This window comes from Perognathus longimembris, chromosome 4 (genome assembly GCF_023159225.1).
Source record: "Perognathus longimembris pacificus isolate PPM17 chromosome 4, ASM2315922v1, whole genome shotgun sequence".
Classification (NCBI taxonomy): domain Eukaryota; kingdom Metazoa; phylum Chordata; class Mammalia; order Rodentia; family Heteromyidae; genus Perognathus; species Perognathus longimembris.
Window position 1 is genome coordinate 46,081,448 of NC_063164.1, and position 15,336 is coordinate 46,096,783.

Consider the following 15,336-nt stretch of genomic DNA (forward strand, 5'->3'; position numbering starts at 1 on the left):
ACACTTCTGACAAGTTTTTGAGACAATTTTCAATAAAAAGAATATATCATAGTTGTCACTATTTAAAAAATAAAGGATTGTATGATGAACTCAAGAGCTGGTTATGAATGAAAACCTATGCTAAAAAGGTACTTTTTGCAATTGAACACAAAATTTATGTTCTGACTTTCCTACAATTCCTTTTAATTCTAAAGCTGGCAACCTGATAATCTAAATATGCAGGTGCAATAATTTAATAATAAATATACAAGAGGCTTAATACTGAATATGAAGAATTTTTGTTTTTATTATCATTTGATCTTCAAAGGACATAATGAACAGGGAAAATATGTATTATTTAAACAACTTTATCATTTGCTAACAAACACTGAAAGCACATATTTTATAAGTTTCTATTTTATTCGATTATTTTTTTATTGTTACTATTATTATTTATTCTATTTTATTATTTATTTACTTATTTTTGTGCTGGCCCAGGGACTTGAACTCTGGCCCTGTCCCTGAGTTTTTGTGCTTCAGGCTAGTGCTCTACCACTGGAGTCATAGCTCCATTTTCAGCTTTTTGGTAGTCAATTGGAGATAAAGAGTCTCACAGACTTTGCTGCCTTGGGTTTACTTCAAACCATGATCCTCAGATCTCAGTCCCTTGAGTATCTAGGATTATAGGTGTGAGTCACTATTGCCTGGCTCTATTATTTATTTTAAATAATACTTAGATATACTTTCCTTTTCTATTTTTTTAAAGATAGGGTCTCACTATGTTGTTCAGGCTAGCTTTTAACTCCAAAGCTCAAGAGTGTTCAATTTCAAAAGAGAGAATAGGGGAGAAAATAGACAAAGAGATGATTCAACACCAGCACTGGTTAATTAGGGGAAAAATAGACAAGACTGCATAGAGGAGGCTATTTCCCGCCAAAGCAAGAGACTTACTCCTTGCTTACAATTTGAAGTATTTATCATGGTCTAAAAAGAATGTTAGAATTGTCTAGTGAGTGTGGTTTGAAAGTAACTAATAGTGGGATAAATGGTGGGAAACAAGGTCACAGCTCAAGGGATGGAGGGAGGAAGTCAAGCCTGGATATCTTGCCTGCCTGTGCATGAATTTATCTACTCTAGAAAGAAGGGCAAGGTGGGAGTGTTCGTAAATCACTGAGGCCTCAAGATAAGGGCCTCTGGCCATTTGAACCTAACAAAGAGATCCTCCTTTCTCAGATTCCCAAACAGCTGGGACCATAGGCACACACCACTGTGCTATTCTGAATAATCTTTAAAATAAAAAAGTAAACTTATATGGCTTGCGTTTTCCTCAGTTTGGATCAATTGGTAGTTATAACCTATGACTTTATCACATGTTTCTAGTCATTGAATTTTGCATCACAGAGTCAGTCTATCTACAAATAAATTCTTTTATTCTCCCTTGGGTTATTTGTGACTGACGTGCTTAATGTGTTTATTTCCATGAAGATACAAAGTGAGTTACAACAAACAAACTGGTGAATGCAGACTGGTGATTTCTATGACTTTTGCGGATGATGCTGGAGAATACACTATTGTTATTCGAAATAAGCATGGAGAAACTTCTGCATCTGCTTCCTTACTAGAAGAAGGTAAACATAACTCTAAGTAGCTTTTCTATACATAACTAAAATGCAGTCAGTAAAGCAGCTATGTTGTGCATTTGTTCAAAGTTCTGTCACAGTACCCTAGTTCTAATAGTTTGTCCCTACTCCTTTGGCCCCAGTTGTACAGGAAATGTTTTAGAACACATGACCTCAAAAGCCATATTGGGGATGAATTTCCAACATCCTGGGAGCAACTTCTATTTTGCTTCTTTCTGAAGATTCAGGGATTCTAACACTAGTTGCCTGAAGGAAAGCTCCAGACAGGTTAACACTGTTGAGCACACCAATGCTAGCAAGTTGGAGAGCATGTGTTTTGCCTCAAGAGGGCAGTAGCCCCTACCTTCAATGTGGTTGTTCCTTTGCAATCACATTCCTAGTTCAATAGTGCTGAACTTCTGGCCTTTTAGAGAAAAGAAGCTGGAAAACAGGATTTTCAGTGTTTATGGTTTGAAAATGGAAAAGCAGTAGAATTCATGTCAAACAAAATATATATGAAAGTCACCATTGACCTCTGCTAGTTTTTCACATTTACAATGAGGCCATCCCCTACTTTAGCTCACTTGCTGTGCTCTGTCCCTTAAGGAAGTTAACTTTATTCATTATCATTCCCGTTTGGCAGCTAATGCACAGAAAACTCAGGAAAGTAAACAAATTAGCAAAAGTCACACAACAATAAGGATAAGCTCCCAAAGGACAGACTGCTAATAAAAAAATTTTCCTACAACATTTTGACTTGTTATTTTTAAGTTTAGTTTGGAAATTAATAGGTACTAATTTAACACTTTAATAGTTGAAAATTGAAAAACTTTCCTTAGAGTATCAAATTCCCTAGTATTAGCTTGCCCAAATGAATTCTGACATGAGTGCTTTTTAATAAGATAAAAACTAACTTCAATTTGTCTCTCCTAGCTGATTATGAATCATTGATGAAATCCCAGCAAGAACTGCTTTATCAAACACAGATGACTGCATTTGTTCAAGAACCCAAAATTGGAGAAATAGCACCTGGATTTGTATACTCTGAATATGAAAAGGAATATGAAAAAGAGCAAGCTTTAATTAGGAAGAAAATGGCCAAAGATACTGTAATGGTCAGAACATTTGTAGAAGACCAGGTTAGTATAGCAATAAGCATTAACCTGGCTATTATACTTCCCTCCCAGAATGCTCCTTTTGTTTGATATTTTCATTTTAAATGAATAGCATCAGATTTAGACAACTATTTGTAAATTCAAGTTTATTACTAACAAATTTCCTGAATCTTCATGAAATGTCACACTTAAAACTTTAAAATAGATATTCTAAATATGCAACAAAATTATGACTTCAAAAATGAGATTGATATCTATGTGACTATATGTATATTTGTGCAAATAAATATATTTTTCCACATATATGGAAATTAGCATAATCAAATCCATTAAAGCCACAATTTCTCCATCTATATGATAAAGATTCCAAATATTAACTGTCACTATAAAAATGCCATTTTACACAAAATACCACAACATTCACTGGCAAAGATAACTTTTAGGCAGACTAATAACCAAAACACATAAAAGAGACCTTCTAGACTCTTCAGCCTCTTAAAAATTTAGATCAAAGCAAGGCTACAATCTGGGGATCATGATTCAAAGCCAACCCCAACAGGAAAGTCCGAGACTCTATCTCCAATTAATCACCAAGAGAAAGAAAGAAAGAAAGAAAGAAAGAAAGAAAGAAAGAAAGAAAGAAAGAAAGAAAGAAAGAAAGAGAGAGAGAGAAAGAAAGAAGGAAAGAAAGAAAGAAAGGAAGGAAGAAAGAAAGAAAGAAAGAAAGAAAGAAAGAAAGAAAGAAAGAAAAGAAGGAAGGAAGGAAGGAATAGGAAAGAAAGAAAGAAATCAGAGAAACATGGACAACACTTAGGCCCTGAATTCAAGCCCCACTACCAGCACACACACAAAAATATTAGATCAATGAATCAATTATCAACAGTGAATTTCTATCAGTGGAGATATATCTTTTTAACAAATCATCAACCTTTTAATTCATAGGAATTCCATATTTCTTCCTTTGAGGAGAGGCTGATTAAAGAAATTGAATACAGAATAATAAAGACTACATTAGAAGAACTACTTGAAGAAGATGGAGAAGAAAAGATGGCAGTTGATATTTCTGAATCTGAAGCAATTGAGTCAGGATTTGATATAAGACTCAAGAACTATAGAATTGTTGAGGGGATGGGTGTCACTTTTCATTGCAAGATGTCTGGATATCCATTACCCAAGGTAAAGCTTAAATATTTATAATTCCATGCCACAATAAAAGTACAAATAGATCACACTGTAACTATTTTATTCAATTTTTTTCACATATGTATGGTATTCTTTGCAGATTGCATGGTACAAAGATGGTAAGCGCATCAAACATGGAGAAAGATACCAAATGGACTTTCTACAAGATGGCAGAGCTAGTCTGCGTATACCTGTTGTCCTTCCGGAAGATGAAGGAATCTACACTGCATTTGCCAGCAATATTAAAGGAAATGCAATTTGCTCAGGGAAATTGTATGTGGAGCCTGCTGCACCACTTGGAGCTCCAACTTACATACCCACACCAGATCAAATGAGCAGAATCAGGTAAGACTTGTGGTAATTTCCATTGTTTTCTCTTTAAACCAAACATTTCAGAAAAAGAAAAAAAACATGATTGTTGTCATGTGAAAAAAATTGAGGGCTGAGATATCACAGTAACTTATGATTGGCAATACTGACTGTTGCTAAGAGCTGTTTTCTTTTGTAGCATATTATTAATTTTTATAGTGCTACATCTGATATTACAATAGCTATTGGGTTTTTGCTGATATGAGATCTTTATCAATGTTATAATGCATATAGCAACCCTGCAGTATAGAAATTATCATTGCCATTTTGGAAAGGGGAACACTAATGCTCTGGGAGCCTGTGAAAATTGCCTTTTATCCAGTCTGTCATTGTGCTAGTATTCTAAATCCAAGCCACTCTGGGTACAAAATAAAGATAGGGTTTTATTTAATTTTGTTGCCAAGTCTAATTTCTATATTTTTCTTTCTCTTAAGTAAAAAGTATAGTTTTCTTTTCTTTTTTTTAAGGGCTCATCAACTTTTATTTATTGGAAAGTCATGAAATTTCTTTTTTTCTGAAGAATTATTTATTGTCAAAGTGATGTACAGAGGGGTTACAGTTTCATACATAAGGCAGTGGGTATATTTCTTTTTTAATTTTTAATTTTTATTATTTTATTTTTTATTTATAAATTTCTTTTTTTCTTATTTATTGTCAAAGTGATGTACAGAGAGGTTACAGTTTCATACAGTTTCATAGGCCTTGGGTACATTTCTTGTACTGTTTGTTACCTCCTCCCTCATTCCCCCTCCCCCTTCCCTTTTTCCTCTCCCCCCATGAATTGTTCAGTTGGTTTACACCAAATGGTTTTGTAAGTATTGCTTTTGGAGTCATTTGTCTTTTTATCCTTTGTCTCTTGACTTTGATATTCTCTTTCCCTTCCTTAGTTCTAACATTGGTTTATTTAATCAATTACTATTTAATTGAGTCAAGAGTGCATGGCGACTAATTAAGTCCAAGTGATGAGGGAAAGATGATGTTAAGGATTATTTCAAGAATTTGGGTTGGGTGCCTGAGTGTGTTCAATGACTACTGACCAGGAAAACATAGCTTTCGGTACAATAGTACTTTGTTCTGGTTTGGATTCCAGTGAAACATGTAAATAAATAAACATGTAAATAAATAAAGTCTAAAATAAACATTAACAAATAAGATAGAAAGAGATTTGTTTTGCTGAATTTCCTGTGTGCTTAATGAAAAGAAAAAATCTGCTTGCCTTTGTTTTTCAGATCAGTCTCTCCACGTTCAGTGAGCAGGTCTCCTATACGCATGTCCCCTGCTCGGATGTCCCCTGCTCGGATGTCTCCGGCTCGGATGTCCCCTGCTCGGATGTCCCCTGCTCGAATGTCTCCTGGACGCAGGCTAGAGGAAACAGATGAATCACAACTTGAAAGACTGTATAAACCAGTCTTTGTTTTAAAACCTGCTTCTTTCAAATGTTTAGAAGGGCAAACTGCCCGATTTGACTTAAAAGTTGTGGGTAGACCTATGCCAGAGACATTCTGGTTCCATAATGGTAAATATAAGATTCTTTTTTCCTTATAAATCTTTACGCTTGATATCTGTGTCCACATTTTTAAATCTATTTTTAAATCTATTTCTGTTTCTGCTTTTTTTCCCCCTCACAGGCCAGCAAATTGTCAATGATTATACCCATAAAGTGGTCATTAAAGAAGATGGTACACAATCATTGATTATTGTCCCTGCATCCCCTAGTGACACTGGGGAATGGACTGTGGTTGCCCAAAATAGGGCAGGCAAATCTTCAATCTCAGTGATTTTAACTGTGGAAGGTAAAAATAAAATAAGATCAAAATAAAGAAACTGCCTTATTGTTAGGTCTATTAACAAACATTTCTAGTTGTGCTACACTTGTTCTAAATTTCAACCTTTCTTTTTCAGCTGCGGAGCATCAAGTTAAACCAGCATTTGTGGAAAAACTGAAAAATGTCAACATAAAGGAAGGTTCTCGACTTGAAATGAAAGTCAGAGCTATGGGTAACCCCAACCCTGACATCGTATGGTTGAAAAACAGTGACATCATTGTACCTCACAAATATCCAAGAATTAGGTACATTTGTTTGGAAGGAATAAAGCTAAGCTTGTCTACAAATCCAATAACCAGAGAAGTATTACTACTTTTATACTGACGATTTTCTTTCTTTTGTTTTCTTTTTAATTTTTATAGGATTGAAGGAACCAAGGGAGAAGCTGCCCTTAAAATCGATTCCATTGTCAGCCAAGATTCTGCCTGGTATACTGCAACTGCAATTAACAAGGCTGGCCGAGACACCACCAGGTGTAAAGTTAACGTGGAGGTTCAGTTTGCAGAGCCTGAACCAGAGAGAAAATTAATCATCCCACGAGGGACATACAGAGCAAAGGAGATTGCAGCCCCAGAACTGGAGCCTCTCCACTTGCGATATGGTCAAGAGCAGTGGGAGGAGGGCGACCTCTATGACAAGGAGAAGCAGCAGAAACCATTTTTCAAGAAAAAGCTCACTTCCTTAAGACTGAAGCGCTTTGGGCCTGCCCACTTTGAATGTAGATTGACACCGATTGGTGACCCCACCATGGTGGTGGAATGGCTCCATGATGGGAAGCCACTGGAAGCAGCCAATAGGCTCCGCATGATTAATGAATTTGGTTACTGCAGCCTTGATTATGGAGTTGCGTATTCTAGAGATAGCGGTGTCATTACCTGCAGAGCCACTAACAAATACGGAACAGATCATACATCTGCCACCCTCATTGTTAAAGATGAGAAAAGTCTTGTGGAAGAGTCCCAATTGCCTGAGGGGAGGAAAGGCTTACAGAGAATCGAAGAATTGGAGAGAATGGCTCATGAAGGTGCACTTACGGGTGTAACAACAGATCAAAAAGAAAAGCAAAAGCCAGACATCGTCTTATTCCCAGAGCCAGTGAGAGTCCTGGAAGGGGAGACAGCTAGATTCCGCTGCCGAGTAACTGGCTACCCTCAGCCCAAGGTCAACTGGTACCTCAATGGACAGCTCATTCGCAAGAGCAAAAGGTTCAGAGTTCGCTACGATGGCATCCATTATCTGGACATCGTGGACTGCAAATCCTATGACACTGGTGAAGTCAAGGTCACTGCCGAAAATCCTGAAGGTGTAACGGAGCACAAAGTGAAACTCGAGATCCAGCAAAGGGAAGACTTCAGGTCTGTCCTTCGACGTGCTCCGGAGCCAAAGCCTGAGTTCCATGTGCACGAACCAGGAAAACTTCAGTTTGAAGTCCAGAAAGTAGACAGACCTGTAGACGCCAGTGAAACCAAAGAAATTGTGAAGCTGAAAAGGGCTGAAAGGATCACCCATGAGAAAGTGTCTGAGGAGTCCGAAGAGCTGCGCAGTAAATTCAAGCGCAGAACGGAGGAGGGGTATTATGAAGCCATTACAGCTGTGGAGCTCAAGTCGCGCAAGAAGGATGAGTCCTACGAAGAACTCCTGAAGAAGACAAAGGACGAACTTCTACACTGGACCAAAGAGTTAACCGAAGAGGAGAAGAAAGCCCTCGCGGAAGAAGGCAAAGTCACTATTCCAACTTTTAAGCCTGACCGAATTGAACTTAGCCCTAGTATGGAAGCGCCCAAGATCTTCGAAAAAATCCAAAGCCAAACAGTTGGTCAAGGATCAGATGCACACTTCAGGGTCAGAGTTGTGGGAAAACCAGACCCTGAATGTGAATGGTACAAAAATGGTGTAAAAATAGAACGTTCCGACCGCATCTACTGGTACTGGCCAGAAGACAATGTGTGTGAATTGGTCATAAGAGATGTGACCACTGAGGACTCCGCCAGCATCATGGTAAAGGCCATCAATATCGCTGGGGAAACCTCAAGCCATGCATTCTTACTTGTACAAGGTAATTTGAAAATCTCTCACTTGGGTATTTACTATTTCTTATTTTCCCCATTGCTCATTTTATGAATTTAATTCAATATTCTTTTCTTTTTGCCCCACTCCCCATAGCCAAGCAATTGATCACTTTCACACAAGAATTACAAGATGTTGTTGCTAAGGAAAAGGACACCATGGCGACTTTTGAATGTGAAACTTCAGAGCCATTTGTCAAAGTGAAATGGTACAAAGATGGTGTGGAGATTTACGGGGGAGACAAATATAGGATGCACTCTGACAGAAAGGTTCATTTCCTGTCTGTACTGACCATTGATGCCTCCGATGCTGAGGACTATAGCTGTGTTCTTGTGGAAGATGAGAATATTAAAACCACAGCAAAACTTATTGTTGAAGGTAAAAAATAAAATAACAATTGCACTGTTTAAATTTGAAAGTTACCTTTACACTGTGATAAAATTAGCAGGGCAAATTACCTTTCATGAAAAGAATTCTTGTGGGGTTTTTTTGTTTTATTTTTTTTTTGTTTTTGCCAGTCCTGGGGCTTGGACTCAGGGCCTGAGCACTGTCCCTGGCTTCTTCTTGCTCAAGGCTAGCACTCTGCCACTTGAGCCACAGCACCACTTCTGGCCATTTTCTGTATATGTGGTGCTGGGGAATCGAACCCAGGGCCTCGTGTATACGAGGCAAGCACTCTTGCCACTAGGCCATATCCCCAGCCCCTTCTTGTTTGTTTTGTGCCAGTCCTGGGGATTACACTCAGAGTCTGGGTTCTGTCCCTTAACTTCTTCGTTGACGGCTGATGGTCAAACCACTTGAACCACAGCTCTTTGGTGGTTACCTGCAGATAAGAGTCTGAAGGGCTTTCCTGCCCAGGCTGAATAGCTAGGATTAGGTAGCATGAGCTACAAATGCCTGCCATCATAAAAAGAATTCTTTAGGAATTAGCAAAATTTATGAGTTTATAATCTTTTTTAAATTTAATTTTATTGTTAAGGTGATATACAGAGGGGTTACAGTTATATACATAAGATAGTGAGTACATTTCTTGTCAAACTTGTTACCTCCTCCTTCATTTTTCTCCCACCTTCCCTCCTTCCCAATCACCCCCCCCCAAATTATACAGATAGTTTACAACATAGTGTTTTGTAAGTATCACTGTTACATTGGTTCGTACTTTGTCCTTTATATCACCATTTTGATGTTCCCCTTCCCTTCCCTAATTCAGATAAACGTATAAACTATACCCAGGGTACCAAAATCAAATACAGTGACAACAGGCAAGAATAAATTTGACATAGTTACATTAAAAATAACAACAATGAAAAACCATCTATTTTCATATCTTGTAGTTCATTTCATTTAGCATCATCTTATATGATCATGTATACATAGTCGATGAGCTATTGTGATGCTCTGCTGGGACTATCCTAGATATATACTAATTATTACTAATGAGAGAAAACATAGAGTCGGTGTTTCTTTGGGTCTGGCTCACCTCACTTAGCATGATTTTTTCCAAGTCTTTTCATTTTGAGTTTATATCCTTAATTAAGAATTTTGAAAATCTGGATATTTTAAGTAACATTTTTTCATGTCTCATATTTTATGTTAAGTATACCTGTTTACAAAATAACTCAAAAATCAAGGTAACTCTATTTTATATAAAATGTATCAGTCTACTTTCAGGTAGATATTAAGAATATCCCTAATAGTATGTGGAAGATAAAAGAGATATAAAGGGCATTGTCTCTCAAAAGTCTAGCTGTATAACTTACTAGAGGAATTAATCAACCTTAACATACTTACAGGAGCTGTTGTTGAATTTGTGAAAGAACTTGAAGACGTAGAAGTTCCAGAATCATTTTCAGGAGAGTTAGAGTGTATTATATCCCCAGAAAATATTGAAGGCAAATGGTATCATAATGATGTAGAGCTTAAATCCAACGGCAAATACTCAATCACATCTCGCCGTGGACGTCAAAACCTCACAGTCAAAGATGTAACCAAAGAAGATCAGGGAGAGTACAGCTTTGTTGTGGATGGGAAGAAAACAACCTGTCAACTTAAGATGAAACGTAAGTCTCCCCATCTCTGTCAGCCTACAGTGAGGATCAATATGGTTTTTGACAAAAAGGATAACATTCTTTATGTCCCCTTGTTTCCCAGCCCGCCCCATTGCTATTCTACAAGGACTCAGTGATCAAAAAGTCTGCGAGGGTGACATTGTCCAGCTTGAAGTCAAAGTCTCCTTAGAAAATGTGGAAGGGGTCTGGATGAAAGATGGACAAGAAGTCCAGCACAGTGACAGGGTTCACATTGTGATAGACAAACAGTCCCACATGCTTCTTATTGAAGATATGACTAAGGAAGATGCCGGAAACTACTCCTTTGCTATTCCCACCCTTGGGCTTTCCACCAGTGGGCGTGTCTCTGTCTACAGTGAGTACTATTTACAAGTCTTCTGTTTCTCCTGTTAAGTGGGATAAAGAACTTCACTGATTTTTTTTTTTTTTTTTTTTTTTTTTTTTTTTTTTTTTTTTGCCAGTCCTGGGGCTTGGACTCAGGGCCTGAGCACTGTCCCTGGCTTCTTTGTGCTCAAGGCTAGCACTCTGCCACTTGAGCCACAGCGCCACTTCTGGCCGTTTTCTGTATATGTGGTGCTGGGGAATTGAACCCAGGGCCTCATGTATATGAGGCAAGCACTCTTGCCACTAGGCCATATCCCCAGCCCTCACTGATCTTTTAGGAACATTCCAAGCATGTATATTCATACTTTATATTTACATTCTTTTATTTGCATTGGCTTTTGCAGGTGTTGATGTGGTAACACCTTTGAAAGATATCAATGTGATTGAGGGTACCAAGGCTGTACTGGAATGTAAAGTCTCAGTCCCTGATGTGACTTCTGTCAAATGGTACCTAAGTGATGAACAAATCAAGCCTGATGACCGAGTTCAAGCCATCATCAAAGGAACTAAGCAGCGCCTTGTGATTAACCGAACTCATGCTTCAGATGAAGGACCTTACAAACTGATGGTGGGGAGAGTTGAAACAAGCTGTAATCTCTCTGTAGAAAGTAAGACATTGTGTCATTTAACTCACCATTATTTTAAGCATTCTACTTTCTCAGTAGAGTATGATCCAATAATAATAATAATAATAATCACCTTTTTGTTTTGCTCCAAGAAATTAAAATTATTAGAGGCCTCCATGACCTTACCTGTACGGAAACTCAAAATGTAGTCTTCGAGGTTGAGCTGTCACACTCAGGAATTGATGTCCTATGGAATTTTAAGGACAAGGAAATCAAGCCCAGTTCTAAATATAAAATTGAAGCTCATGGAAAAATATATAAACTGACAGTTCTAAATATGATGAAAGATGATGAAGGAGAATACACATTTTATGCTGGGGAAAATATGACATCTGGGAAACTTACTGTTGCAGGTTGGTACATCTCTCATTGATGCTAAGTTCTTAATTAAGGCAATTGTTTTAAGAAATTGCTGCTCATTCTCCTCCAAATTTCCACCCATTTCCTACAGCCATGCCTCAGCTTATGCTGATCTCTTGGCCAATATTCCGTCAACATCAGCCAGCCTAAATTCTGAATGTTGCCCACAGCTATCTCAGATGAAACTCTGTGATACCTTCCTTAATTTCCCCATGTATATGGGATTGCTCCCTCCCATCAGGTTCTTCCTGTGTTCCTCTTTGGTTGTTCTTGCCTTCCAGTAGTCTTATTCCACATTTTCTCTTCTTATGACAGAATAAACTTCTTAAGTCTCGAATTGCTTCTTTCTCTTCTTGGTGTGCTTTACAAGTTACACAATTAATAAATGTTTACTGAACTAAGCTTTATTTAAACTTTGCTACTCTAAAGATTTATTTCTTTTTAAGTACTTCTAGTTTTAATTTCACTTCTTTTTATTTACTTAGTTTTATCTTTAAATGGTTTTCCAACAGATTGACAATTCAACATATCTATGTGCACAGAACATCATTTTTTTCTTTTTCAAATGTATGCGCACATATATTATAGTTATCGTAGAGGTGAAGTACAGAGGGATTATGGCTACATAAGTCAGGCAATGTGAACATTTCTTTTTGAACAATGTCACTCCTTCCCTGGCTCTCTTACTCAGTTACCCCTTCCATCATTCTCCCTCCCTCTGTCACCTGTCCTTTCTCCAGCCAGCCACATCAATTTTCCCACCTCCTTTTTCACAAAGGTACATTGAGTATTATGATTGTTTTCATCCACCATTCTTTTTTCTTTTCATCTGTCCCCACTTCTAACCTCCCCATTCAAAATATGCTTCAACTTCCTGATATTCATTTTATCAATCGGTTAATGTTCAAAGTATATACTATGAAGTGTTACTCCTGTATATACTACTTTTACTTCTTTAAACTTTTATATTTCTCTTATTTATACCTTATGTTTTTGTTTTTTGTTTGTTGTTTTTTGTCAGTCATGGGGCATGAGCTCTGGGCCTTGGAGCTTCAGCTCAAGGCTCTACCACTTGAGCCACAGCACCCCTTCCACACCTTATGTGTTTGGACCCAATTAAAGAATTTAAATACACTCAATGTGTACCTTTCTTATAACTTCAAATAGAAATGAGATCATTTCTATCTTGATAGATCCTTAGCTTTAAAATAAAAAAAATCAAAAACATAAACCAATTAGAAAGAACTAGTAATCTTCACTAATTTTTTTGGTTCAAGCCCTGAATAGTCAAGAAAATATGTTTAAATATGTCTCCATGACATCCAGAATAAAAGCAAGCCATATGGAAAAGTGTATCATATTTGATATGGTTTCATGACTTATACTTTATTGTATGAGATTTCTTCATAAAAAGACTGATAAAACAAAATTTTAGTTTCCACTTTTCTCTCACTATTAATTACATATTCTTAAATAAGTGTAATACAAAAATCAATTAAGTCCTTATATAATTTCACTCAATATTTTTAAATTAACTGAAATAGACCAGGTATTGATAGTAACGCAAAGCTATAAAGTGAAGGAGGTATGATATTTTTTCAAAGAAAAAGTTTAAAGGTAAGAGATACACAAACACCAAAATTGTTACATATTTATTACTTTTTTAAAACAACATTAATAACTTGAACATTTTCCTCATTCAAAAGCAAACAAACTCCCAGGAAATAATACTAAAAGGAGCAAGTAGAACACTTTGAAGTAGAAGGGATTGAGTTTAACCACAGCTATGTGGCATAGTGGGCATTATGATCCTTAGAGCGTTATATTAAGCACTTGATTGACTTGCAGACTTTCTTGTGACTTTTTTTTGGCCAGTCCTGGGGCTTGGACTCAGGGCCTGAGCATTGTCCCTGGCTTCTTTTGGCTCAAGGCTAGTACTCTGCCACTTGAGCTACAGTGCCACTTCTGGCCTTTTCTATATATGTGGTGCTGAGGAATCGAACCCTGGGCTTCATGTATACGAGGCAAGCACTCTTGCCACTAGGCCATATTCCCAGCCCCTGACTTGCAGACTTTCTTGACCCCAGGATCCTCCCTGGGTACTAGCCATGCATAGTAAAAGTAAGGGATTTCTTTGATGTTTTCCAATCATCTTTATGTATTTGTTCAATGTGGTTTCAAATCAACATATCAGTTTATGAGTACAATGACTCTTGATCAATGTCACCCTATCCATCACTCTCCTCTAACTCTTCATCTTTTCAATGTGGGTAAACATAGTTTTATTTGACACTTCACAATATTTAAGAGCTCTTTTATATTTGATACTTGATTGTACAAATATTACATTATTCTATAAATACTTGTAAAGGACTCACATATGTACTTCTCTTGTTCTCAAGGGGGTGCTATCTCCAAGCCACTCACAGACCAGACTGTCGCTGAGTCCCAGGAAGCTGTGTTTGAATGTGAAGTTGCCAACCCCGATTCTGAAGGCGAATGGCTGAAAGATGGCAAACGGTTGGCACTGAGTAATAACATCAGAAGTGAATCTGATGGCCACAAAAGGAGACTGATCATTGCTGCCACAAAATTAGATGACATTGGAGAGTACACCTACCAGGTGGCCACCTCCAAAACATCAGCCAAACTCAAAGTTGAAGGTCAGCAATTCAGCATCAGATTTCTCCTTTCCATTCACACTGCTGTCTTAATTTACCATTTTAAAAGTCAAATGGTATGAACGTGTTGGAAGACATAAGTTTTCATTTTATAAAATTATAAACACTCCATTTTTCCTTATGAGCCATATACCACAAGGTGAAAAATAGCTCATCAGACATGTTTATGTGATGAAACCATTTTAGGGTCTGTGAAGCAGTTTTAAATCAGACATTCCGGTTCTGTATTCCTCTTTCAATCTTTCTTTTCAATCTACTAGGCTATCAGGGTAGGAAAATGTAAACTTCATTCAATTCAAGTTCAGAAAAATCATTACACAATGCCCATGTCCAATTGGACATGGTTTCCATAGGTAATCTCAAGATATCTTTTTTCTTTTTTTGCTGGTCCTAGGGGTTGAACTCAGGGCCTAGATGCTGTCCCTGAGACTCTTTGTGCTCAAAGCTAGCACTCCACTCATTGAGCCACAATGCTACTTCTGGCTTTTTCTTAGTGGTTTATAGGAGATAAGAGTCTCACAGATTTTATAGAACAGTCTGGCTTTGAGGCACAATCCTCAGATCGTAGCCTCCTGAGTAGCTAGGATTACAGGTGTGAGCCACCCATTGACACCCAGCATAACCATTTTCTGAGAACTATTCTTTTACAATATGACTGGATAACAATCATTTACAGGAATTCTTTTAGTTGCTTGTCATCATTAACATTATCTAAGCAAATATTCATTTCGTTTTCAGCTGTTAAAATCAAGAAGACTCTAAAGAACCTGACAGTGACAGAGACACAGGATGCTGTCTTCACTGTTGAGCTTACACACCCTGACGTCAAAGGTGTCCAGTGGATAAAAAATGGAGTTGTGCTAAAATCCAATGACAAGTACGATATCTCTGTCAAAGGAACAGTTTACTCTCTGAGAGTTAAAAACTGTGCAATTGTAGACGAGTCTGTCTATGGCTTCAAACTTGGAAGGCTAGGAGCCAGTGCCAGGCTACATGTTGAAAGTAAGTTAATCTAGAAATAGTTTACCTAAGAGTCCACCTAGGATTACCATAAGGTTA

At 37.5% G+C, this 15,336-nt stretch overlaps 1 protein-coding gene across 1 annotated transcript in view; it reads left to right on the top strand.

Annotated features, from left to right (window-relative positions):
* Ttn (titin) overlaps window positions 1-15,336 on the top strand; it is a 285,277-nt gene that overhangs the window by 26,721 nt on the left and 243,220 nt on the right. Inside the window, 15 exon segments of the mRNA XM_048345167.1 lie at window positions 1,465-1,607; window positions 2,532-2,737; window positions 3,656-3,889; window positions 3,996-4,240; window positions 5,494-5,780; window positions 5,893-6,057; window positions 6,167-6,335; window positions 6,453-8,146; window positions 8,254-8,535; window positions 9,951-10,217; window positions 10,309-10,581; window positions 10,955-11,218; window positions 11,329-11,589; window positions 13,999-14,259; window positions 15,016-15,279. Coding sequence (XP_048201124.1) covers window positions 1,465-1,607; window positions 2,532-2,737; window positions 3,656-3,889; window positions 3,996-4,240; window positions 5,494-5,780; window positions 5,893-6,057; window positions 6,167-6,335; window positions 6,453-8,146; window positions 8,254-8,535; window positions 9,951-10,217; window positions 10,309-10,581; window positions 10,955-11,218; window positions 11,329-11,589; window positions 13,999-14,259; window positions 15,016-15,279 — 5,015 coding nt within the window.